Source organism: Oncorhynchus gorbuscha, linkage group LG15 (genome assembly GCF_021184085.1).
Source record: "Oncorhynchus gorbuscha isolate QuinsamMale2020 ecotype Even-year linkage group LG15, OgorEven_v1.0, whole genome shotgun sequence".
Classification (NCBI taxonomy): domain Eukaryota; kingdom Metazoa; phylum Chordata; class Actinopteri; order Salmoniformes; family Salmonidae; genus Oncorhynchus; species Oncorhynchus gorbuscha.
In genome coordinates, this window is record NC_060187.1 from 57,748,353 (window position 1) to 57,772,926 (window position 24,574).

General features: G+C 45.4%; 1 protein-coding gene across 1 annotated transcript in view; it reads left to right on the forward strand.

Annotated features, from left to right (window-relative positions):
* LOC123997466 (glycoprotein endo-alpha-1,2-mannosidase-like protein) overlaps positions 1 to 24,574 on the forward strand; it is a 40,432-nt gene continuing 15,858 nt past the window's right edge. Inside the window, exons 1-2 of the mRNA XM_046301739.1 lie at positions 1 to 1,385; positions 4,969 to 5,078. Coding sequence (XP_046157695.1) covers positions 890 to 1,385; positions 4,969 to 5,078 — 606 coding nt within the window. The 5' untranslated portion in view covers positions 1 to 889. The remainder of the gene's footprint in view (positions 1,386 to 4,968; positions 5,079 to 24,574) is intronic.

Consider the following 24,574-nt stretch of genomic DNA (forward strand, 5'->3'; position numbering starts at 1 on the left):
GTAGCCATCGCTGATGGCGAATACCATGGACAGCGACCACGGAGTGCGCACGTCCAGGATCTTGTTGCATTGAATTTAGAACGTTTTCGTTGCTGTCCCCACGTGGGTTTACTTGCCAGCCTAATGTAAAGCATTGTGTAGGAGATATATCGAGCCAGCAGCGAAAAGCGAAATAGCGTAGCAGCGAAAAGCGAAATAGTGTAACAGGGTGACGGCAATTCAGCCATCAGGAGCCAACATCTGACTGTAGCCTATGGATGATAGAAAGATATCAGCGAGATTTGATCACTTGACATGGAGACTATTCTTAACTCGAAATGTGCACATTTTCTCCAAGAGCTCATATAATCAGATGGTGGTATAGCCTTCATCATTGCAATTGGGGAACACTAATCAAAATGTGTCATGCATCCTTATTTCACAATCTCCACTACAACAAGGTAAAGTGCGCTCCTTAAGACATCGATATTCTGTTAACTGAATGAATTGAGCAAGTTAACTCCGCATGTTAACCTGATAAAGGGCCAAATAATTTCACATCACTGAGATCTAAATGCAATGACAGATTCCACTGCGTCATGCAACGCGACCATTAGGCTTCATCCGCAATCATGTAGGCTAATAGTTAGGCTATTAATCATAAAGTTGTACATTTTCTGCGTTCCGACAGCGACTGCATTTATGAATACTCTATATGAAGGGCTGCATTATATACTTTCCTAGAGTGTAGTAGGTAAACTTGTAAGATAGTCTAACTGTTATAGTATAATGCCTATATGCTATACGACGTTTGGAGAAAAGCACGTTATATTCACACCGCTGACTTCAGCCGAACACGAACCCCGGTTCACTCCAGCAGGAATCGCCTCTACGAGACAATCTATCCGCAATGGCCAGGCTGCGGAAGAAAACGTGCATAGCTCTGTTCTTATTTACACTCTTCGTTTTCGGAACCATGATGGGTTTGAGAACTCTGAAGCCCAGCGATGGGTTCTCGGACCTGGCCCCGGGGTTGGGCCTCCTGCCGATGATTGGAGGAAGGATGGACCGGCGCTCGGTGTCCCAAGACGCCGTCTCCTCCCCGGGGCAGGTACGCACCAAAGTAGTTTTATCAAACTCTGGACCTGAAGGAACCATATTTTACGACGTCCACATATTTTACAGCGTGTGGTACGGGAACCCGTCGATGGATGGGAAATACATGCACTGGGACCATGTCCTCGTGCCACATTGGGACCCCAAAATTGCCGTCAGTTACCCTAAAGGGAGGCATATGCCACCGGAGGACATCGGCTCCAGTTTCTACCCTGAGCTCGGTCCGTACAGCTCGAGAGATCCGGATCTATTGGAGTCACACATGGAGCAGATTGGAGCGGCTGCTGCAGGTAGAGTGCAAAGGTGCAGTGGTTATTCTATACTGAAACATACAAACAAGTTTTAACATTCGCATTAGTCTTGCTGCTGCAGTGCCTGTCCAGTTAACTTTAAAGTTGCTACATTTGGTTCTACTTTGAGCACAGCTACAATAGGATCTACAGTTGAAGTCGGAAGTTTACAGACACCTTAGCCAAATACATTTAAACTCAGTTTTTCACAATTCCTGACATTTAATCCTAGTAAAAATTCCCTGTTTTAGGTAATTTAGGATCACCACTTTTAAGAATGTGAAATGTCAGAATAATAGTAGAGAGAATGATCAATTTCAGCTTTTATTTCTTCCATCACATTCCAAGTGGGTCAGAAGTTTACATACACTCAGTTAGTATTTGGTAGCATTGCCTTTAAATGGTTTAACTTGGGTCAAACATTTCGAGTAGCCTTCCACAAGCTTCCCACAGTAAGTTGGGTGAATCTTGGCCCATTCCTCCTGACAGAACTGAGTCAGGTTTGTAGACCTCCTTGCTCACACACGCTTTTTCAGTTTTGCCCACTAATTTTCTATGGGATTGAGGTCAGGGCTTTGTGATGGCCACTCCAATACCTTGACTTTGTTGTCCTTAAGTCATTTTGCCACAACTTTGGAAGTGTGTTTGGGGTCATTGTCCATTTGGAAGACCCATTTGCGACCAAGCTATAACTTCCTGACTGATGTCTTGAGATGTTGCTTCAATATATCCACATAATTTTCATGCCTCATGATGCCCTCTATTTTGTGAAGTGCACCAGTCCCTCCTGCAGCAAAGCACCCCCACAACATGATGCTGCCATCCCCGTGCTTCACGGTTGGGATGGGGTTCTTCGGCTTGCAAGCCTCCCCCTTTTTCCTCCAAACATAATGATGGTCATTATGGTCAAACAGTTCTATTTTTGTTTCATGTGACCAGAGGATATTTCTCCAAAAAATGCAATCTTTGTACCCATGTGCAGTTGCAAACTGTAGTCTGGCTTTTTTAATGGCGGTTTGGAGCAGTGGCTTCTTCCTTGCTGAGCGGTCTTTCAGGTTATGTCGATATAGGACTTGTTTTACTGTGGATATAGATACGTTTGTACCTGTTTCCTCCATCATCGTCACAAGGTCCTTTGCAGTTGTTGTGGGATTGATTTGCACTTTTCACACATAAGTACTTCATCTCTAGGAGACAGAACGTGTCTCCTTCCTGAGCGGAATGACGGCTGCGTGGTCCCATTGTGTTTATACTTGCATACTATTGTTTGTACAGATGAACATGGTACCTTCAGGCATTTGGAAATTGCCCCCAAAGATAAAAAGACTTGTGGAGGTCTACAATTTATTTTCTGAGGTCTTTGCTGATTTCTTTGGATTTTCCCATGATGTTGACAAAGAGTCACTGAGTTTGAAGGTAGGCCTTGAAATACATCCACAGGTACACTTCCAATTGACTCAAATTATGTCAATTAGCCTATAAGAAGCTTCTAAAGCCATGACATCATTTTCTGGAACATTCCAAGCTGTTTCAAGGCACAGTCAACTTAGTGTATGTAAACTTCTGACCCACTGTAATTGTGATGCAGTGAATTATAAGTGACATAATCTGTCTGTAAACAATTGTTGGAAAAATTACTTGTGTCATGCATAAAATAGATGTCCTAACCGACTTACCAAAACTATAATTTGTTCACAAGAAATTTGTGGAATGGTTCAAAAACAAGTTTTAATGACTCCAACCGAAGTGTATGTAAAACTTCCGACTTCAACTGTATATGTGCCAACATCACTCAAGAGTTCCACTGACTTGAATGACTCACTTTGATGCACATAGTTCATATATCCTGCCAGATGTATACTGTTATGGCTAATTTGGAATACATTGCTTGCGTTGCACATTGCTCGTGCTGTCTGTCTTCCTTATTCCAACAGACAACCATTCTCCTGTATCTTTAGACAGCATAAGTGATGCCTCATATCTGAGTGATGAAATTTGCCTTCCTACATGCAGTGACTCTATAGACATTCTGTTTTAATCGTAATAGTTAGTATCCTTCAGTACACGCGTGAAGTGACAGCTCATAAATGTCTATGTTGCAGCCAGAATAATTCTTGTCCACACCCTGATAGAGGGGAATATCAAAAACTGTTCTGTCAAGCAGCCAGCACAGCAGGCCACTGGCACACACAGTATGCATGCAGATAATTGATCAAGCCATGTCCACAAGCTGTATGGAATATTTGATTACAATATCTTAAAAACCATGGTGTATTAAAAAGTTATGGCCACACAATTTTTTTTTTCACTTATCCTGCGCTTTGCCGGTTTATTCCAGCACTCATGTAGTGGACAGCTCCGCACGCTCACCTAAGCCCACCAGCAGCCTTTTCTCACAGTCGTTTCGGGAACTGTGTTTATCTTGACATCCACTTCCAAGCAACCTTGAACGTGAACAATTGAACACTTGAATAATATGTGTTTACTGCTTTTCTGTATTTCACTGAAATCGAACATACAAACAGTTGAAAGTCAGAAGTAGGCCACGCGAGTAGGATGTCCCCTTTTTACTCTAGAAAGTTATTGAAAATCCTTGGTCAGTAGAAGGAGCCCTTAAGTATTATCAGTAAGTGGCCATGACAGTCCACTGCAAAGGTCAGCACTGAAAACCATAATCGGAAGTGGCATGTACATTGTCTGAAATAAATAGCCTATGTTTTAAATGAAAAAAATGTAAGTTACTTTTATTGACCAAAATGGGAGTGATGATGCCTTGGAGTTGGGTGTGAAAACAAGTTTTCATAAACGACTGATGGGACAGCCAATCGAGCCATGCTAATGTTGTCTGCCTTCGGCTGAACTGGTTATTGTACACCATCCGGGTAATGATTTTCCTTTCCCTTTTCTTTCCATTCCCTTCCCCCTAAACCGAACACTGTGACAGATGGAACACAGAAAGTGCAACTGAATGTGCTTAGCTAAAAAGAGTCCATTTAATTAAAGCCACTGGCACAAAGACCCATCAAAAATTCCAAAAAGCATCCTGCTGGCAGCGGTGACTGATACCACTACGCGAGGAGCCCATAATAAAATGAATCGTGCGGACATAACTTTTTAATACATGACTTTTTAGATATTGTAATCAAATATTCCACACAGCTAGTGACCAAAGTGGACATGACTTGATCAATTAGCTGCATGCATACGGCAGCAATCACATCAATAAGTCCTTCAAGCCAATCCGGAACCCTGAGGGGATGTAGGTAACGATCACATATATCAATGTCAACATCACACTGACCAATATGACTTAAAATGGTGTAACAGGGACGTCATGGGGTTCAGGATTGGGTATCAGAGATGTGTGGTCATTGAAATAGAATGACTAGAATGGACATTGAAGTCAATGTTCTGTGATAGGTGGACCAGCAGCCATATTGAGTGTATTGTAAAATTGCCATGCTATGAGGGGCTTTCTCGTCATTTTATTTCCCCATTCTAGTAATTATATGTTTGTGTGGGGTATAGCCAACCTGAAATGTCCTGTGTGGAGACTGAGAGAGACTTGTCCTGTGTGGTCTAGGGGTGCTGGTGCTGTCCTGGTATCCTCCGGGCCTGGCCGATGACAACGGGGAGCCCACAGAGGACCTGGTGCCGGCCGTCCTAGACGCTGCTCACAGACACAACCTCAAGGTAAAGGAACAGACCGACAGAGAGACAGACAGACATTTTGCTTTGGAATCAGTGTTTGGGATTCATGAGTTCTGGATAAGAATGTGTGCTTTGGTAAGGAATCTTCCAAAGAACAAATTTACACAACCAAATGGTAAACAGATCTTAATACTGTACAATAGTATTGTAATACACAATAGTATACCATTACTTCAAAAAAGTTGATAGCCAAGTGTGACATGACTTTGAGTAGGCAACGGGGAGGGAGGATGAGGACATCTCTAACTAAGAGCAGAGGGGACATAATAAAGCTGCCGGTGGGAACTGTTGTTTATGGGATGAGCAGGGAAACACATCAGGGACTACTACATGACCTATTGCCAATTAGGTTGGAAAATGCCATCCCAGAGATAACGACTGCATCAACGTGGAGTCATCGAGTCCCCTCTGCCTGCTGTCACGGACTGCATTGAAGCTCATGAAACTTTTAGAGGGCCCCTTCTTCGTAATTCAATACGTGTAACATCAGATGGTAGATGCACATCAGATGCAGCAGAGACGTAGTGGGTATTCAAGATGTTTAAAGGAAAAAAGATACTCCAAGTGAGCTGTACTGGCTTGATCCGGCAGACTCTTCGATGACATAACCGATATATAAAAACAGCCACACAGCCGTTTGAGTGGTGTGTATCCATTCACCCTGAGCGGTTGGAAGTCTGTGAGAATGTGTCTAAGACCCTTTAAGGCAGTTTAAGTGGTGCATTTCGGTATATAGCGCTTTGGGTGTTATATCCACCTGAAACAGCATTTTCCAGCAATCTAGAGCAATAATCATTATGCCTAATTCTATGTAAAAACAATGTATATTTTTCTGCATGCGTTATCTAAGCATACCTCTTTTTGTGTGTGCCCCTCTGCAAAATACCGCTGACAGATATTTTTTAAAATAAATAGTTATGATAAAGCATGGGCTTAAAAATTAAGTTGAGTTAATTCGTTTAACATCTAAAAAATAAAAAACAGGACAAATCTGAGGGGGCATGTGCTCTTGTTGTCATGCAGGTGAAAGAGGACCCAAAAGCGACTTAACAGAAACAGAGTTTATTCAAGTCCAAACAGGGAATAACAGAAATCCTCTAGTCTGTAGAGGGGAATAACAGGAGAAGCGGCCACAGACTGCAGGTCGCTTCGGGTAGGCGCAGGCCGTAGTTGACAGAGACACCTGCTCACACGCAGCATCTGATGAAGGCAAAAACACGACAGGACAGGGCGATACACAATCACAGCACGGTGAATTCTAAACAAGGAACCGACAGGACAGGAACGGAACACAAAGGAATAAATAGGGACTCCAATCAGGGGAAAGGATCGGGAACAGGTGTGGGAAGACTAAATGATGATTAGGGGAATAGGAACAGCTGGGAGCAGGAACGGAACGATAGAGAGAAGAGAGAGCGAGAGAGTGAGAGAGGGAGGGGGAGAGAGAGGGATAGAAAGAGGGAAAGAACCTAATAAGACCAGCAGAGGGAAACGAATAGAATGGGGAGCACAGGGACAAGACATGATAATAAATGACAAACATGACAGTACCCCCCACTCACCGAGCGCCTCCTGGCGCACTCGAGGAGGAATCCTGGCGGCAACGGAGGAAATCATCGATGAGTGAACGGTCCAGCACGTCCCGAGACGGAACCCAACTCCTCTCCTCAGGACCGTAACCCTCCCAATCCACTAAGTATTGGTGACCCCGTCCCCGAGAACGCATGTCCATGATCTTATGTACCTTGTAAATAGGTGCGCTCTCGACAAGGACGGGAGGGGGGAGGGAAGACGAACGGGGGTGCGAAGAAAGGGCTTAACACAGGAGACATGGAAGACAGGATGGACGCGACGAAGATGTCGCGGAAGAAGCAGTCGCACAGCGACAGGATTGACGACCTGGGAGACACGGAACGGACCAATGAACCGCGGAGTCAACTTACGAGAAGCTGTCGTAAGAGGAAGGTTGCGAGTGGAAAGCCACACTCTCTGGCCGCAACAATACCTTGGACTCTTAATCCTGCGTTTATTGGCGGCTCTCACCGTCTGTGCCCTGTAACGGCAAAGTGCAGACCTCACCCTCCTCCAGGTGCGCTCACAACGTTGGACAAACGCTGAGCGGAGGGAACGCTGGACTCGGCAAGCTGGGATGAGAACAGAGGAGGCTGGTAACCCAGACTACTCTGAAACGGAGATAACCCGGTAGCAGACGAAGGAAGCGAATTGTGAGCGTATTCTGCCCAGGGGAGCTGTTCTGCCCAAGACGCAGGGTTTCTGAAAGAAAGGCTGCGTAGTATGCGACCAATCGTCTGATTGGCCCTCTCTGCTTGACCGTTAGACTGGGGATGAAACCCGGAAGAGAGACTGACGGACGCACCAATCAAACGACAGAACTCCCTCCAAAACTGTGACGTGAATTGCGGGCCTCTGTCTGAAACGGCGTCTAACGGGAGGCCATGAATTCTGAATACATTCTCAATAATGATTTGTGCCGTCTCCTTAGCGGAAGGAAGTTTAGCGAGGGGAATGAAATGTGCCGCCTTAGAGAACCTATCGACAACCGTAAGAATCACAGTCTTCCCCGCAGACAAAGGCAGACCGGTAATGAAGTCTAAGGCGATGTGAGACCATGGTCGAGAAGGAATGGGGAGCGGTCTGAGACGACCGGCAGGAGGAGAGTTACCCGACTTAGTCTGCGCGCAGTCCGAACAAGCAGCCACGAAACGGCGCGTGTCACGCTCCTGAGTCGGCCACCAAAAGCGCTGGCGAATAGACGCAAGAGTGCCTCGAACACCGGGATGACCAGCTAACTTGGCAGAGTGAGCCCACTGAAGAACAGCCAGACGAGTGGAAACAGGAACGAAAAGGAGGTTACTAGGACAAGCGCGCGGCGACGCAGTGTGCGTGAGTGCTTGCTTAACCTGTCTTTCAATTCCCCAGACTGTTAACCCGACAACACGCCCATAAGGAAGAATCCCCTCGGGATCAGTAGAAGCCACAGAAGAACTAAACAGACGGGATAAGGCATCAGGCTTGGTGTTCTTGCTACCCGGACGGTAAGAAATCACAAACTCGAAACGAGCGAAAAACAACGCCCAACGAGCTTGACGGGCATTAAGTCGTTTGGCAGAACGGATGTACTCAAGGTTCTTATGGTCTGTCCAAACGACAAAAGGAACGGTCGCCCCTCCAACCACTGTCGCCATTCGCCTAGGGCTAAGCGGATGGCGAGCAGTTCACGGTTACCCACATCATAGTTGCGCTCAGATGGCGACAGGCGATGAGAAAAATAAGCGCAAGGATGAACCTTATCGTCAGACTGGAAGCGCTGGGATAGAATGGCTCCCACGCCTACCTCTGAAGCGTCCAACCTCGACAATGAATTGTCTAGTGACGTCAGGAGTAACGAGGATAGGAGCGGACGTAAAACGTTCTTTTAGAAGATCAAAAGCTCCCTGGGCGGAACCGGACCACTTAAAACACGTCTTGACAGAAGTAAGAGCTGTGAGAGGGGCAGCAACTTGACCGAAATTACGAATGAAACGCCGATAGAAATTAGCGAAACCTAAAAAGCGCTGCAACTCGACACGTGACCTTGGAACGGGCCAATCACTGACAGCTTGGACCTTAGCGGAATCCATCTGAATGCCTTCAGCGGAAATAACGGAACCGAGAAAAGTAACGGAGGAGACATGAAAAGAGCACTTCTCAGCCTTTACGTAGAGACAATTCTCTAAAAGGCGCTGTAGAACACGTCGAACGTGCTGAACATGAATCTCGAGTGACGGAGAAAAAATCAGGATATCGTCAAGATAGACAAAAACAAAGATGTTCAGCATGTCTCTCAGAACATCATTAACTAATGCCTGAAACACAGCTGGCGCATTGGCGAGACCGAACGGCAGAACCCGGTACTCAAAATGCCCTAACGGAGTGTTAAACGCCGTTTTCCACTCGTCCCCCTCTCTGATGCGCACGAGATGGTAAGCGTTACGAAGGTCCAACTTAGTAAAGCACCTGGCTCCCTGCAGAATCTCGAAGGCTGATGACATAAGGGGAAGCGGATAACGATTCTTAACCGTTATGTCATTCAGCCCTCGATAATCCACGCAGGGGCGCAGAGTACCGTCCTTCTTCTTAACAAAAAGAACCCCGCCCCGGCCGGAGAGGAAGAAGGCACTATGGTACCGGCGTCAAGAGACACAGACAAATAATCCTCGAGAGCCTTACGTTCGGGAGCCGACAGAGAGTATAGTCTACCTCGAGGAGGAGTGGTCCCCGGAAGGAGATCAATACTACAATCATACGACCGGTGAGGAGGAAGGGAGTTGGCTCGGGACCGACTGAAGACCGTGCGCAGATCATGATATTCCTCCGGCACTCCTGTCAAATCGCCAGGTTCCTCCTGAGAAGTAGGGACAGAAGAAACGGGAGGGATGGCAGACATTAAACACTTCACATGACAAGAAACGTTCCAGGATAGGATAGAATTACTAGACCAATTAATAGAAGGATTATGACATACTAGCCAGGGATGACCCAAAACAACAGGTGTAAACGGTGAACGGAAAATCAAAAAAGAAATAGTCTCACTGTGGTTACCAGATACTGTGAGGGTTAAAGGTAGTGTCTCAAATCTGATACTGGGAAGATGACTACCATCTAAGGCGAACATGGGCGTAGGCTTCTCTAACTCTCTGAAAGGAATGTCATGTTTCCGAACCCATGCTTCGTCCATGAAACAACCCTCAGCCCCAGAGTCTATCAAGGCACTACATGTAGCACCCGAACCGGTCCAGCGTAGATGGACCGACAAAGTAGTACAGGATTTTGATGGAGAGACTTGAGTAGTTGCGCTCACCTGTAGCCCTCCGCTTACAGATGAGCTCTGGCTTTTACTGGACATGAATTAACAAAATGTCCAGCAACTCCGCAATAGAGGCACAGGCGGTTGGTGATCCTCCGTTCCCTCTCCTTAGTCGAGATGCGAATCCCTCCCAGCTGCATGGGCTCAGTCTCAAAGCCAGAGGAGGGAGATGGTTGCGATGCGGAGCAGGGAAACACCGTTGATGCGAGCTCTCTTCCACGAGCCCGGTGACGAAGATCTACCCGTCGTTCTATGCGGATGGCGAGAGCAATCAAAGAGTCCACATCTGAAGGAACCTCCCGGGAGAGAATCTCATCCTTAACCACTGCGTGGAGTCCCTCCAGAAAACGAGCGAGCAGCGCCGGCTCGTTCCACTCACTAGAGGCAGCAAGAGTGCGAAACTCAATAGAATAATCCGTTATGGACCGTTCACCTTGGCATAAGGAAGCCAGGGCCCTAGAAGCCTCCCCACCAAAAACTGAACGGTCAAAAACCCGAATCATCTCCTCTTTAAAGTTCTGGAACTTGTTAGAGCAATCAGCCCTTGCCTCCCAGATAGCTGTGCCCCATTCTCGAGCCCGGCCAGTAAGGAGTGAAATGACGTAAGCAACCCGAGCTCTCTCTCTAGAGTATGTGTTGGGTTGGAGAGAGAACACAATCTCACACTGCGTGAGAAAGGAGCGGCACTCAGTGGGCTGCCCGGAGTAGCAAGGTGGGTTATTAACCCTAGGTTCTGGAGGCTCGGCAGGCCAGGAAGTAACAGGTGGCACGAGACGTAGACTCTGGAACTGTCCAGAGAGGTCGGAAACCTGAGCGGCCAGGTTCTCCACGGCATGGCGAGCAGCAGACAATTCCTGCTCGTGTCTGCCGAGCATGGCTCCTTGGATCTCGACGGCAGTGTAACGAGCGTCTGAAGTCGCTGGGTCCATTCCTTGGTCGGTTCCTTCTGTCATGCAGGTGAAAGAGGACCCAAAAGCGACTTAACAGAAACAGAGTTTATTCAAGTCCAAACAGGGAATAACAGAAATCCTCTAGTCTGTAGAGGGGAATAACAGGAGAAGCGGCCACAGACTGCAGGTCGCTTCGGGTAGGCGCAGGCCGTAGTTGACAGAGACACCTGCTCACACGCAGCATCTGATGAAGGCAAAAACACGACAGGACAGGGCGATACACAATCACAGCACGGTGAATTCTAAACAAGGAACCGACAGGACAGGAACGGAACACAAAGGAATAAATAGGGACTCCAATCAGGGGAAAGGATCGGGAACAGGTGTGGGAAGACTAAATGATGATTAGGGGAATAGGAACAGCTGGGAGCAGGAACGGAACGATAGAGAGAAGAGAGAGCGAGAGAGTGAGAGAGGGAGGGGGAGAGAGAGGGATAGAAAGAGGGAAAGAACCTAATAAGACCAGCAGAGGGAAACGAATAGAATGGGGAGCACAGGGACAAGACATGATAATAAATGACAAACATGACACTTGTGGCTCATATGGGCAGGACACCTCTGGTTGTGTATCTGTGTGTCAGTAGACAGCTGTGCGGCAGGAGGACTTGCATTTGTGTGTTTGTTTGTTTTAATACTGGTATGCCAGCAGCATACCACCCTGCATACCACTGCTGGTTTGCTTCTGAAGTTAAGCAGGGTTGGTCCTGGTCAGTTCCTGGATAGGAGACCAAATGCTGCTGGAAGTGGTGTTGCAGGGCCAGTAGGAGACACTCTCTCCTCTGGTCTAAAAAATATCCCAATGCCCAGGGCAGTGACACTGCCCTGTGTAGGGTGCCGTCTTTCGGTTGGGACGTTAAACGGGTGTCCTGACTCTCTGAAGTCATTAAAGATCCCATGGCACTTATTGTAAGAGTAGGGGTGTTAACCCTGTTGTCCTGGCTTAATTCCCAATCTGGCCCTCAAACCATCACCTAATAATCCCCAGTTTACAATTGGCTCATTCATCCCCCTGTAACTATTCCCCAGGTCGTTGCTGCAAATGAGAACATGTTCTCAGTCAACTTACCTGGTAAAATAACAGATATATAAAATAAATAAAGGTCCAATGGGGCTGTTGTTATCTCATTAAAATCACATTACTGTGATTGTTTTCAATTAAAATAGTAAAAAAGAAACAAAAATAGTTTCTTAGCAAAGAGCAATTTCTCAAGTAAGACCGTCGTGAGTCAGGTTAGCTTGGACTGTCTAGGAGTGGTCTGAGTAGGGAGGTGGAAAACCATAAAATACCTGTTATTGGCAGAGGTTTGGAACTCTTTCCTATTGGTCTGCTATTAAACTAGGCAAGCCAGTTAAGAACAAATTCTTATTTAAAATGAGAGCCTACCCCAGCCAGACCCGAACACGGACGATGCTGGGCCAATTGTGCACCACCCTATGGGACTCCCAATCACAGCTGGTTGTGATACAGCTTGGAATCAAACCAGGGTCTGCAGTGATGCACGCTTCTAGCACTGAGATGCAGTGCCTTAGATCACTGCGCCACTCGGGCGCCCTCAGAGCATGCGCAGACCAGCTGGCTGGTGTGTTTACGGACATATTCAATCGATCCCTATCCCAGTCTGCTGTTCCCACATGCTTCAAGAGGGCCACCATTGTTCCTGTTCCCAAGAAAGCTAAGGTAACTGAGCTAAACGACTACCGCCCCGTGGCACTCACCCCCGTCATCATGAAGTGCTCTGAGAGACTAGTCAAGGACCATATCACCTCCACCCTACCTGACACCCTAGACCCACTCCAATTTGCTTACCGCCCAAATAGGTCCACAAACGATGCAATCTCAACCACACAACCACCCTAACCCATCTGGACAAGAGGAATACCTATGTGAGAATGCTGTTCATCGACTACAGCTCAACATTTAAACCTCTAGATCTTAGCCATCCCGGCTCCGGGATCGTGACTACACCCTTAGGCTCATTACCATAACGATTTCTAAAAATCACAAATGAAATTAAATAAATATGCCTGCTCTCAAGCTTAGCCTTTTCTTAACAACACTGCCATCTCAGATTTTCAAAATATGCTTTTGAACCATAGAAAATCAATCATTTGTGTAAGAGTATTGATAGCTAGCATACCATTTAGCATAGCATTTAGCACGCAACATTTTCACAAAAACCAGAAAAGCAATCAAATAAAATAATTTACCTTTGAACAACTTCGAATGTTTTCAATGAGGAGACTCTCAGTTACATAGCAGATGTCCAGCTTTTCCTGAAAGATTCTTTGTGTAGGACAAATCGCTCCGTTTTGTACATCACATTTGGCTACCGAAACAAACAGAAAATTCAGTCACAAAAACATCACATTTCTTTCCGAATTAACTCCATAATATCGACCGAAACATGGCAAACGTTGTTTGAATCAATCCTCAAGGTGTTTTGTCACATATCCCTTCATTGATATGCCGTTCGTGGAAGCATGCTTTTTCTCAGAATCCCATGGAAAAATACCAGCAGCTGAGTTTTGCGCACCAATTTCCACGCAGGACACCATGCGGACACTTGGCAAATGTAGTCTCTTATGGTCAATCTTCCAATGATATGCCTGTAAATACGTCACAATGCTGCAGACCCCTTGGGGAAACGATAGAAAGGGCAGGCTCATTCCTGTCGCATTCACAGCCATATAAGGATATAATGAAAAACAGAGCCTCAGAAATCCTGTTCATTTCCTGGTTGCAGTTTCATCTTGGTTTTGCCTGAAGCTTCTGTTCTAGGGCACTCACAGTGAATATCTTTGCAGTTCTGGAAACGTCAGAGTGTTTTCTTTCCAAAGCTATCAATTCCATGCATAGTCGAGCATCTTTTTGTGACAAAATATTGCGCTTAAAATGGGCACGTCTTTTTATCCAAAAATGAAATACTGCCCCTAGAGTATCAAGAGGGTTAACACCATAGTACCCTCCAAACTCGTCACCAAGCTCGAGACCCTGGGTCTCGACCCCGCCCTGTGCAACTGGGTACTGGACTTCCTGACGGGCCGCCCCCAGGTGGTGAGGGTAGGTAACAACATCTCAACCCCGTTGATCCTCAACACTGGGGCACCAGAAGGGTGCGTTCTGAGCCCTCTCCTGTACTCCCTGTTCACCCACGACTGCGTGGCCACGCACGCCTCCAACTCAATCATCAAGTTTGCGGACGACACAACAGTGGTAGGCTTGATTACCAACAATGACGAGACGGCCTACAGGGAGGAGGTGAGGGCCCTCGGAGTGTGGTGTCAGGAAAATAACCTCACACTCAACGTCAACAAAACTAAGGAGATGATTGTGGACTTCAGGAAACAGCAGAGGGAACACCCCCGTATCCACATCGATGGAACAGTAGTGGCGAGGGTAGTAAGTTTTAAGTTCTCGGCGTACACATCACAGACATACTGAATTGGTCCACCCACACAGACAGCATTGTGAAGAAGGCGCAGCAGCGCCTCTTCAACCGCAGGAGGCTGAAGAAATTTGGCTTGTCACCAAAAGCACTCACAAACTTCTACAGATGCACAATCGAGAGCATCCTGTCGGGCTGTATCGCCGCCTGGTACGGCAACTGCTCCGCTCACAACGGTAAGGCTCTCCTGAGGGTAGTGAGGTCTGCACAACGCATCACCGGGGGCAAACTACCTGCCCTCCAGGACACCTACACCACCCGATGTCACAGGAAGGCCATAAAGATCATCAAGGACAACAACCACCCGAGCCACTGCCTGTTCATCCCGCTATCATCCAGAAGGCGAGGTCAGTACAGGTGCATCAAAGCTGGGACCGAGAGACTGAAAAACAGCTTCTATCTCAAGGCCATCAGACTGTTAAACAGCCACCACTAACATTGAGTGGCTGCTGCCAACACACTGACTCAACTCCAGCCTCTTTAATAATTGGAATTGATGGGAATTGATGTAAAATATATCACTAGCCACTTTAAACAATTCTACTTATATACTGTACTCTATATCATCTACTGCATCTTTATGTAATACATGTATCACTAGCCACTTTAACTATGCCACTTTGTTTACATACTCATCTCATATGTATATACTGTACTCGATACCATCTACTGCATCTTGCCTATGCCGCTCTGTACCATCACTCATTCATATATCTGTATGTACATATTCTTTATCCCTTTACACTTGTGTGTATAAGGTAGTAGTTTTGGAATTGTTAGCTAGATTACTCGTTGGTTATTATTGCATTGTCGGAACTAGAAGCACAAGCATTTCTCTACACTCGCATTAACATCTGCTAACCATGTGTATGTGACAAATGAAATTGGATTTGATTTGGTGATGTCACCAGGCATGCTAAAACTCCATCCTTCCACAACAGGCTGACATTTCAGGCGGTCTTTTCAAACAGGTCTTATACTAAAATGTAATTATTATGATTTTCACAATTTCACAATATTATTCCAACCAGAAAGTATTGAAATATATATAAAACAGGAAATCACGTTTTTGACTGCACTGGGCCTTTAAAGACTGCTTTTAGGGGCATTGCGAGCCTCGTGCCTGTGTGAATGAATGTGGACCGAGTGCAGTGTGACAAGAGAGACAGGCTTAAGCTAGAGCCCTTTTCTCCAGCTGTGTTGCATCAATAATACACACACTGTGTTTGCTCAACACACGGCCGCATTTAAAGACAATTGAGAGTGGATTCGTTTTGTGTTTGCATGAGAATCTCTGCTACATAGAAAATCATGCAAATAATGCAGGCCCATTTTCTAAATTCATATTTATAAGAGCACAAGTATAGAAAATAAATGTCTGTTGTACATGTAATGTTGTGAATGTTCCGTAATCCAGTCTGTGTATTTGTACAGAAATAGTCCAGTTCCATGTTTTACACGGGACCGATAGATGTGCTCGGAAGCCTCGTGAATAACCCTGTAATGCCGGCGTACTCTAAGTAAAGTTAAACTAAACTATATCAAACTCCCCGACCCCAGTCCTTATAAGCAAGTAATCAAACAAAAAGCGGGACGTTACAGTACAGAGGTCCTAGCTAATTCTGGAGGATTCAGAATTGCCTATATTTTTTCCACCAAAAAAGTGCAGTTTTACTGATAAGAGAGAGCAGTAAAAAAAATAAAGCCAAAGTAGGGAAAGATAACTTTAACAAACAACAACTAAGTTGCTGCCACTTTTTTGTAAAAAGCTAAGGGACGGGGCCTATATACACTATAAACACTGTATGTGGACACCCCTTCAAATGACTGGATTTGACGATTTCAGCCACACCCTTGGCTGACAGCTGGATAACATCGAACACACAGCCATGCAATCTCCATAGACAAACATTGGCAGTAGAATGGCCTGTACTGAGGAGCTCAGTGACTTTCAATGTGGCATCATCATAGGATGCCACCTTTCCAATAAGTCAGTTCGTCAAATGTCTGCCCTCCTAGAGCTGCCCCAGTCAACTGTAAGTGCTGTTATTGTGAAGTGGAAACGTCTAGGAGCAACAACGGCTTAGCTGTGAAGTGGTAGGCAACACAAGCTCACAGAATGGGACCACCGACTACTGAAGCATGTAAAAATCATCTGTCCTCGGTTGCAACACTCACTACCGAGTTCCAAACTGCCCCAGAAAGCTACACAATCCAGTCTTACATTCTGGCACAGAGACTCATTCGGGACTTCTCCTTAGATGGGGAGCTGGTTTTGTGGCTGCTGGACTTCCTGAGTCAATGCTCACAGCGAGTCAAAATAGGTCCCCATGTGTTGGATATACGCAATACCAACACATGCTCTCCTCAGGGATGTGTTTTGTCCCCGCTTCTGTACATTTTATACACTAATAGTTGTACTAGTTCCCCTCCTGACAGACACCTAGTTAAGTTCGCTGATGACACTGCCTTGATCAGCCTGTTGCATGATGACGAGGAACACCATGGCCCGGTCCTAGATGACTTTGTAGAGTGGTGTGAGGAACACCATGGCCCGGTCCTAGATGACTTTGTAGAGTGGTGTGAGGAATCACACTTGGTCCTCAATACCAACAAGACCAAAGAGATGTGCATAGACTTCAGGAAGCGTACAACACCTACCTCTGCAACATCTATCAGAGGCCAGAGTATAGAAATTGTAGAGGAATATAAATATCTGGGTGTCCTTTCGGACAATAAGCTTCAGTGGAGTAAATGTACAGACCTGATCTACAAAAAGAGCCAACAGAGACTGTACTTTCTCAAAAAGTTGGCTTCTTTTAATATAGACTGTACTATACTGACTCTGTTTTACAAATCTTTCATTGAGAGTATTTTAACATTTTGTATTGTTTGTTGGTTTGGCAACGCCACTGTCAGCCAGAGAAACATGCTGAGAAGGATTATTACCACAGCAAACAAGGTACTTGGAGTCAAACAGACAGGCCTGGATGAGATCTTTAAGGTCAGGGCCCTCCGTAAGGCTTACAAAATCATTTTTAGACCCAAGTCACCCCCTGTACCTGGACTTTGAATTACTCCCCTGTACCTGGACTTTGAATTACTCCCCTCTGGGCGCAGGTATAGGGCACCCCTCAGCAGGAAAAACAGAACGAGACAATCATTTGTGCCAGGTGTCATGTCCCTCCTAAATAGCTCGGGCGACTGTTCCCATTGACTCCGTAAGGCCAGCAGGTCTTTTCTTCTTTTTATTTAATGTTTTATTTCTTATTTCTTACTATTACTATTTTCTTTGGTAGGTAACTGTTATGAAAGTTGTATTGACAATTTTGTTTTGTATTTAAAAACGGCACTTTAAATGTGTACATGAGACTGCAACAGAATTTCCCCATGGGGTCAATAAAGTCAGTAAGTAAGTACGTAAGTAAGTAAGTAAGTAAGGACATCTATTGTTGGAGTGCCTTTAGTGAAAAAATCTTCACAAACTGCTGACCGTAGAAAAATGTCTTGGGTCTCTAATCATTTTGAGCTGCGACGGACGCAAACAGGTATTTTTCTAATGCAAAAGAGGCCCTCTTGCATTACAATCTTCCTGGAATGTTCTGCAAAGACAAGGCAAATTCAAATGTATAATTGTGCCTCCTCTTTCACACCAATATGTAAGATGGCGGATGAGCAGTAGAATGCATAATCGTTCTTGGTTGAGTCCTAACATAAGATCCATGGGCATAACTTGACCCATTGTTATCAATGCATGACTTATGCAAAAAAAAACATGTTAAGCGTATGGATTTCAAGGTAGGATTCGGACCTTTATTCTCAGCGGCAGCATCCCACCATCTCACTTCATCATAGTGCTCTTTGACTTCCATGTACAGTACATTCTCATTGTGCTCCTTCTGAGGGATCCTTCGGAGAAAAAGTGAGCAATCATTTATTTGAGGTCCCAAATAGCCTCTTCAAAGGAAAGGTGAATGCAGTACATGAAAGATAAATTATGTTATCTTTCATAATATATGCCATTTAGCAGACGCTTTTATCCAAAGCGACTTACAGTCATGTGTGCATACATTCTACATATGGGTGGTCCCGGGGATCGAACCCACTACCCTGGCGTTACAAGCGCCATGCTCTACCAACTGAGCTACATGGACCAAACAGAAGAAAAAAAGTCTTTAGGGGGCACCAGCGTGAAGTGTTTGTCACTGATCGTCTTACATGGTACCTGCTCAGTCAGTCCATCTCTCTGTTTATCAGTCTTGTCATCCCTCTCCTGTCAGATCTGACGGAACTTCTCTTTGCAGTCTGAGCTGAGGTGATCACAATGAGCGGAGGCTACAGAGCCTTTATAACTTGCCACTTAACAGAGGGAGCTATGTGTGTGACGTGGTCGGAATAACAGCAGACAGTCCCGAGACAGACACGCTGAATCTTCACAGTCTGAAAAAGCCTTAGAAACACAGGCCAGAACAGGTCTAGACTAGTCTACCAGGGTTGGGGTCGTTTGTGGTGACGATGGGCATGAGGGGTGTTGTACAAAACAAAGTCATCAGCGATTGGATCGTCTCAAACCAATCAGAGTATCAAACCCACATGTGTTCTGGCTCTGGCCCAACCCATCAGTTTCTGGACCAATCAGACGGCCCCGAGTGTTCACATTCGGTGAAGGATTGAGGAGGTACTCCGATCCAGACTCATTACGGAAAATAAACTAACCTCTATGGTGGGTGTGGCGTAGTGTTTGGTCGGAGCGAGGAGTCTGGGTAGCCAGGCAATACTACTATGGCACTGACTTAGACTCCCAAATCTAGGACCTTACACTAGATGACATTGCAGAAAACAGACTGTTTTGTTTATATAAGAATAGCATCGGAAAAAGCCACTAAATCAAGTATGGACACCCACACAGCTTTTGTATTATGTATGCACGGTTGGAGTTTAAGAGCACATCCTCTTGCGGTTGAAGGCTCCAGAGCTCCACTGAGTTGAAAAATTGTGGTCACACTCTGCTTGCTTGGAGAGTAGCTCAGGCCGAAACTCCCCTTTGGCCCTTGAGGGGCTGTTTGTGGGCTCGGGGGGGAAATCGGGATAGGCGGGGGTAATAGTCCCATGACTCAGTTTTCCTCCCTGAACAATCCGGGCCCCAAGGGGCAGAAAAGTAGGGCATGTTGTACAGCAGCAGCAGCACAGAGAGGCCCATGTGTGGGCAGGCCATGCTGTCAGGCACACTTCCCCATCTCCAGATGCCCAGCACAGCATGCAGCTACCATCTTCCATCTCACAAGACTTGGCTGTGTCCCAAATGGCACCCTATTCCATTGATAGTGCACTAATTACGGGCCCTGGTCAAAAGTAGTGCATTACATAGGGACTAGGGTGCCATTTGGGTTGCATAGTTGGTGTGCCTGCTAGATGTTGATGTTAATGAGAAGTTGACAACTTAGCGTGTAGAACCCTACTGAATTGAACTAATATAACCAAAACGTTATTGGAAGTAGGAAGTGGCAACATCTCATGATACGTTCAGTACTGTTTGGTGTTGACTGTTTTGAAATGCTGTCTTGGTAGTTTAATGGATGGTTGAAATCCCCTCCTAAGGGCCTGTTACAGTGCATTAGGTTGTATTCTACTCGATTCAGCCTATTCTTTGCTCTGGTGATGGTGATAGGGCTGGGCCTGTCTGTGAGAAATGCTCTTGGTTTGCTTGGGTCTCTCATTTATGTCTAAATTGCTGCTGTGTAATGGCCTTATGTGTCTCGGGTGGAACATGAGCGGGCTATTCCAACGGTGTCATCTGCGGCGAGCGTGAGTTGAGATGGTGACAGCTCTTTCTCTTAGGGAGAAATAATTAGACAGTCAGTGAAACGGCAGGCTTAAAAAACGCAAATGGAGTTTTTTTTTTTTTTTTTACAGCCGAGCCAGTCAGCTTTTAATCTAAGTTATTAGAACATGAAAGAGTTCTAACTTTCTCTCTAATGATACCTTGCCTTGAGATGTTAATCAGATTACGGAGAGTTGTTCCTACACTTATCGCCTTCGAAAAGGGATTTCAGACGAGTGGCCTACACAGCCATAGTGAACTACCCTGCCAAGGGGGCTCCGAATTCAAAGATATTTTAATCTGACACTGAAGCACTTAGCTGCCACCATTAGCGACAACAACAATTTTCTCCCCATGTCTACATTTAACTATACAGGACAACAGTTTAAAACCGCCTCGCCTCCCATCCTTAGCCTGCATCACTCCAATCCATTAGCGCACTTCTGTCCCTATGTCATGGTGACACTTTGAGCCCTTGGTGTCACCAAGAGTTACATTACCACGGCAACTGGTAAGCAAGGCCCAGTAGCCACTCACTTTCATTTCAATACTGCCATACCCCCTACTCCAACCTATCTTAATCGAATGCACTATACTTGGCTACAGTTCCTCGCCAGCCTTGCCACTCACTTTCATTTCAATACTGCCATACCCCCTACTCCAACCTATCTTAATCGAATGCACTATACTTGGCTACAGTTCCTCGCCATAATAAGACAAAGACAATTCCCACTCCATGAAAAATACTAAATATGCATAGCCTAACAAAGTGTAAAATGTTTAGAGCTTTATTCTCCATAGTGAATGGTATACTAACTTCATAATGATAAGTCTTTTTATAGCATAAAATACATTTCCCAGTCATGAAAAATGCACATGCTAAACCTATACCATGTTTAGCACTTTAATCTCCACAGCCCACGTTAAACACTAGCTAACCCCATAACGATAACAAAGTATTTAATAGGATAGTGCTACTTTAAAATTAAAATAAATATCACTTTATTGAACCAGGTAAGCTAGTTGAGAACAAGTTCTCATTTACAACTGCGACTTGGCCAAGATAAAGTGAGTCTTGGCAGACAGAACCAGGGCGTGGCGAGGCGGAGGTCAGACAGGAATTGAATCAAGTGTCAGGTGAGAATGATGGATCTACATCAAAAGCAGCAGACGTATGTTATCAAACTGGCGAGGTGTTGCTGCTTCCATTCTGCTTATGGCTCTATCCATCCAGTTTCTTTCATACTGGGCCCCTGCAGAACCCGTTGCGAGAGAAGAAAAGTGGTCCACTTTGATCATATATAATTCAAAGTAGTGCAATTCTCCACTCTTACTCTTAAAAAATTCAAGTTAAATATTTTTGTATTTGATTCGTAGCTGATCCATCGTGTGTTCAGCCACTCGGTTCCTCATGGAGGAATAGTCAGCTGGAATAGAACTATGATTCACTGGGCTTTAGGGGGATGACGAATGAACATGGGATAGATGTGTCAGGTTATTTGTCATGGCATAACACCAGTGCTGAAACAGTCATCGTCTGAGACAATCCTATAACACAGTCTGTAAAGATTGGTCAACATATTAACACTTGTGAGTGTTAATATCGTATGAGGACATTTCTGGGCACCCACTTCGTCCACTTCTGTTGGCCGAGAAATATGACTGTTGCAGTTATAAATGCTTGAGAGTTGGGGTTCAAATATCAGCCACAATTTGTGGTTCAACTTTCGATGAAAAGTAGAGCGGGGGAGAAGGGGTAGTGTTACTTTCATTTAGATGTAATTAGCTGTGACTGTATTTTGGGGGTCGGGGGGGGATATTTTATTAGGATTCGCAGTGACTCACAGAACACAGAACATGGCATAATACAGAACATTAATATACAAGAACAGTTCAAGGATAGAACTACCTACATTTAAAAATGGCACATAGCCTACAAAGGGTATCAATACAGGACTGTTAGTCTGTTAGTCTACATGGGCAGGACTGTTAGTCTACGCAGGCAGGACTGTTAGTCTACGCGGGCAGGACTGTTAGTCTACGCAGGCAGGACTGTTAGTCTACACGGGCAGGACTGTTAGTCTACGCGGGCAGGACTGTTAGTCTACGCGGGCAGGACTGTTAGTCTACGCGGGCAGGACTGTTATCTCGGTCCGGCCTCCCAGGTGGCGCAGTAGTTAAGAGACTCTGGGTTCGCGCCCAGGCCCTGTCGTAACCGGCCGCAACAGGGTCGTCTGTGGGGCGATGCACAATTGGCCTAGTGTCGTCCGGGTTAGGGAGGGTTTGGCCAGTAGGGATATCCTTGTCTCATCGCGCACCAGCGACTCCTGTGGCGGTCCGGGCGCAGTGCACGCTAACCAAGGTTGCCAGGTGCATGGTGTTTCCTTGGTTCGGCTGGCACATTGGTGCGGCTGGCTTCCGGGTTGGATGCGCGCTGTGTGAAGAAGCAGTGCGGCTTGGTTGGGTTGTGTATCGGTGGACGCGTGACTTTCAACCTTCGTCTCTCCCGAGCCCGTACGGGAGTTGTAGCAATGAGACAAGATAGTAGCTACTAAGAATTGGATACCACGAAATTGGGAAGAAAAAGGGGTAAAAATAATTCACAAAAAAAAATATATATCTCGGTCCAATAGGGGAGGGGCGTTGTGCCGGGAGGTGTTGCTTTATTTGTTTTTTGAAATAAGGTTTGCTGTTCATTTGAGCAATAGGAGATGAAGGGAGTGCCATGCAATAATGGATCTATATAATACTGTACACTTTATTGAGTTTGTTCTGGATTTGGGGATTGTGAAAAGACCCCTGGTGGCATGCCTGGTGGGGTTAGTGTATGTGTGTCAGAGCTGTGTGTGACTTGACTATGCAAACAATTTGGAATTTTCAACACATGAATGTTTCTTATAAAAACAGGAAGTGATGCAGTCAGTCTCTCCTCCTCAAGGGAGACTGGCATGCATATTATTTATATTTGCCCTCTGATTACAATGAAGAACAATGAAGATGTGCCGCTCTGTTCTGGACCAGCTGCAGCTTAACTAGGTCTTTCTTTGCAGCACTTGACCACGACTGGACAAGAATCAAGATAAGATCAAACTACAGACTGCAGGAGACTTGCTTTGTGGAGTGTGGTGTCAAAAAATCCGAACATCTCTTTATCACAGACAGACCTCTCCCCATCTTTACAACCATTGAACCTATATGTTTTTGACCAAGACAGTTTGTAATCTTAGGTAACACCAAGTAATTTAGTTTCCTCAAATTGTCCAACAGCAACACCATTCATTACCAGATTCAGCTGAGGTCTAGAGCTTAGGGAATGATTTGTACCAAATACAATGCTCTTAGTTTTAGAGATGTTCAGGACCAGTTTATTACTGGCCACTCATTCCAAAACTGACTGCAACTCCTTGTTAAGGGTTTCAGTGACTTCATTAGCTGTGGTTGCTGACATGTACAGTTGAAGTCAGAAGTTTACATACACTTAGGTTGGAGTCATAAAAACTTGTTTTTCAACCACTCCACAAATTTCTTGTTAACAAACTATAGTTTTGGCAAGTCGGTTAAGACATCTACTTTATGCATGACACAAGTCATTTTTCCAACAATTGTTTACAGATTATGTCACTTATAATTCACTGTATCCAGTGGGTCAGAAGTTCACATACACTAAGTTGACTGTGCCTTTAAACAGCTTGGAAAATTCCCGAAAATGATGTCATTTCGGGACACATTCGGGACACATTTCTAGACACGTTCTGTCTCCTAGAGATGAAGTACTTATGTGTGAAAAGTGCAAATCAATCCCACAACAACAGCAAAGGACCTTGTGAAGATGATGGAGGAAACAGGTAGAAACATATCTATAGCCACAGTAAAACGAGTCCTATATCATCATAACCTGAAAGGCCGCTCAGGAAGGAAGAATCCACTGCTCCAAAACCGCCATAAAAAAGCCAGACTAAAGTTTTCAACTACACATGGGGACAAAGATCGTACTTTTTGGAGAAATGTATTTTTGGAGAAATGAAACAAAAATAGAACTGTTTGGCCATAATGACCATTGTTATGTTTGGAGGAAAAAGGAGGAGGCTTGCAAGCCGAAGAACACCATCCAAACCATGAAGCATAGGGGTGGCAGCATCATGTTGTGTGGGTGCTTTGCTGCAGGAGGGACTGGTGCACTTCACAAAATTGATGGCATCATGAGGGAGGAAAATTATGTGGATATATTGAAGCAACATCTCCAGACATGGTCGCAAATGGGTCTTCCAAATGGACAATGACCCCAAGCATACTTCCAAAGTTGTGGCAAAATGGCTTAAGGACAACAAAGTCAATGTATTGGAGTGGCCATCACAAAGCCCTGACCTCAATCATAAATCATTTGTGGGAAGAAC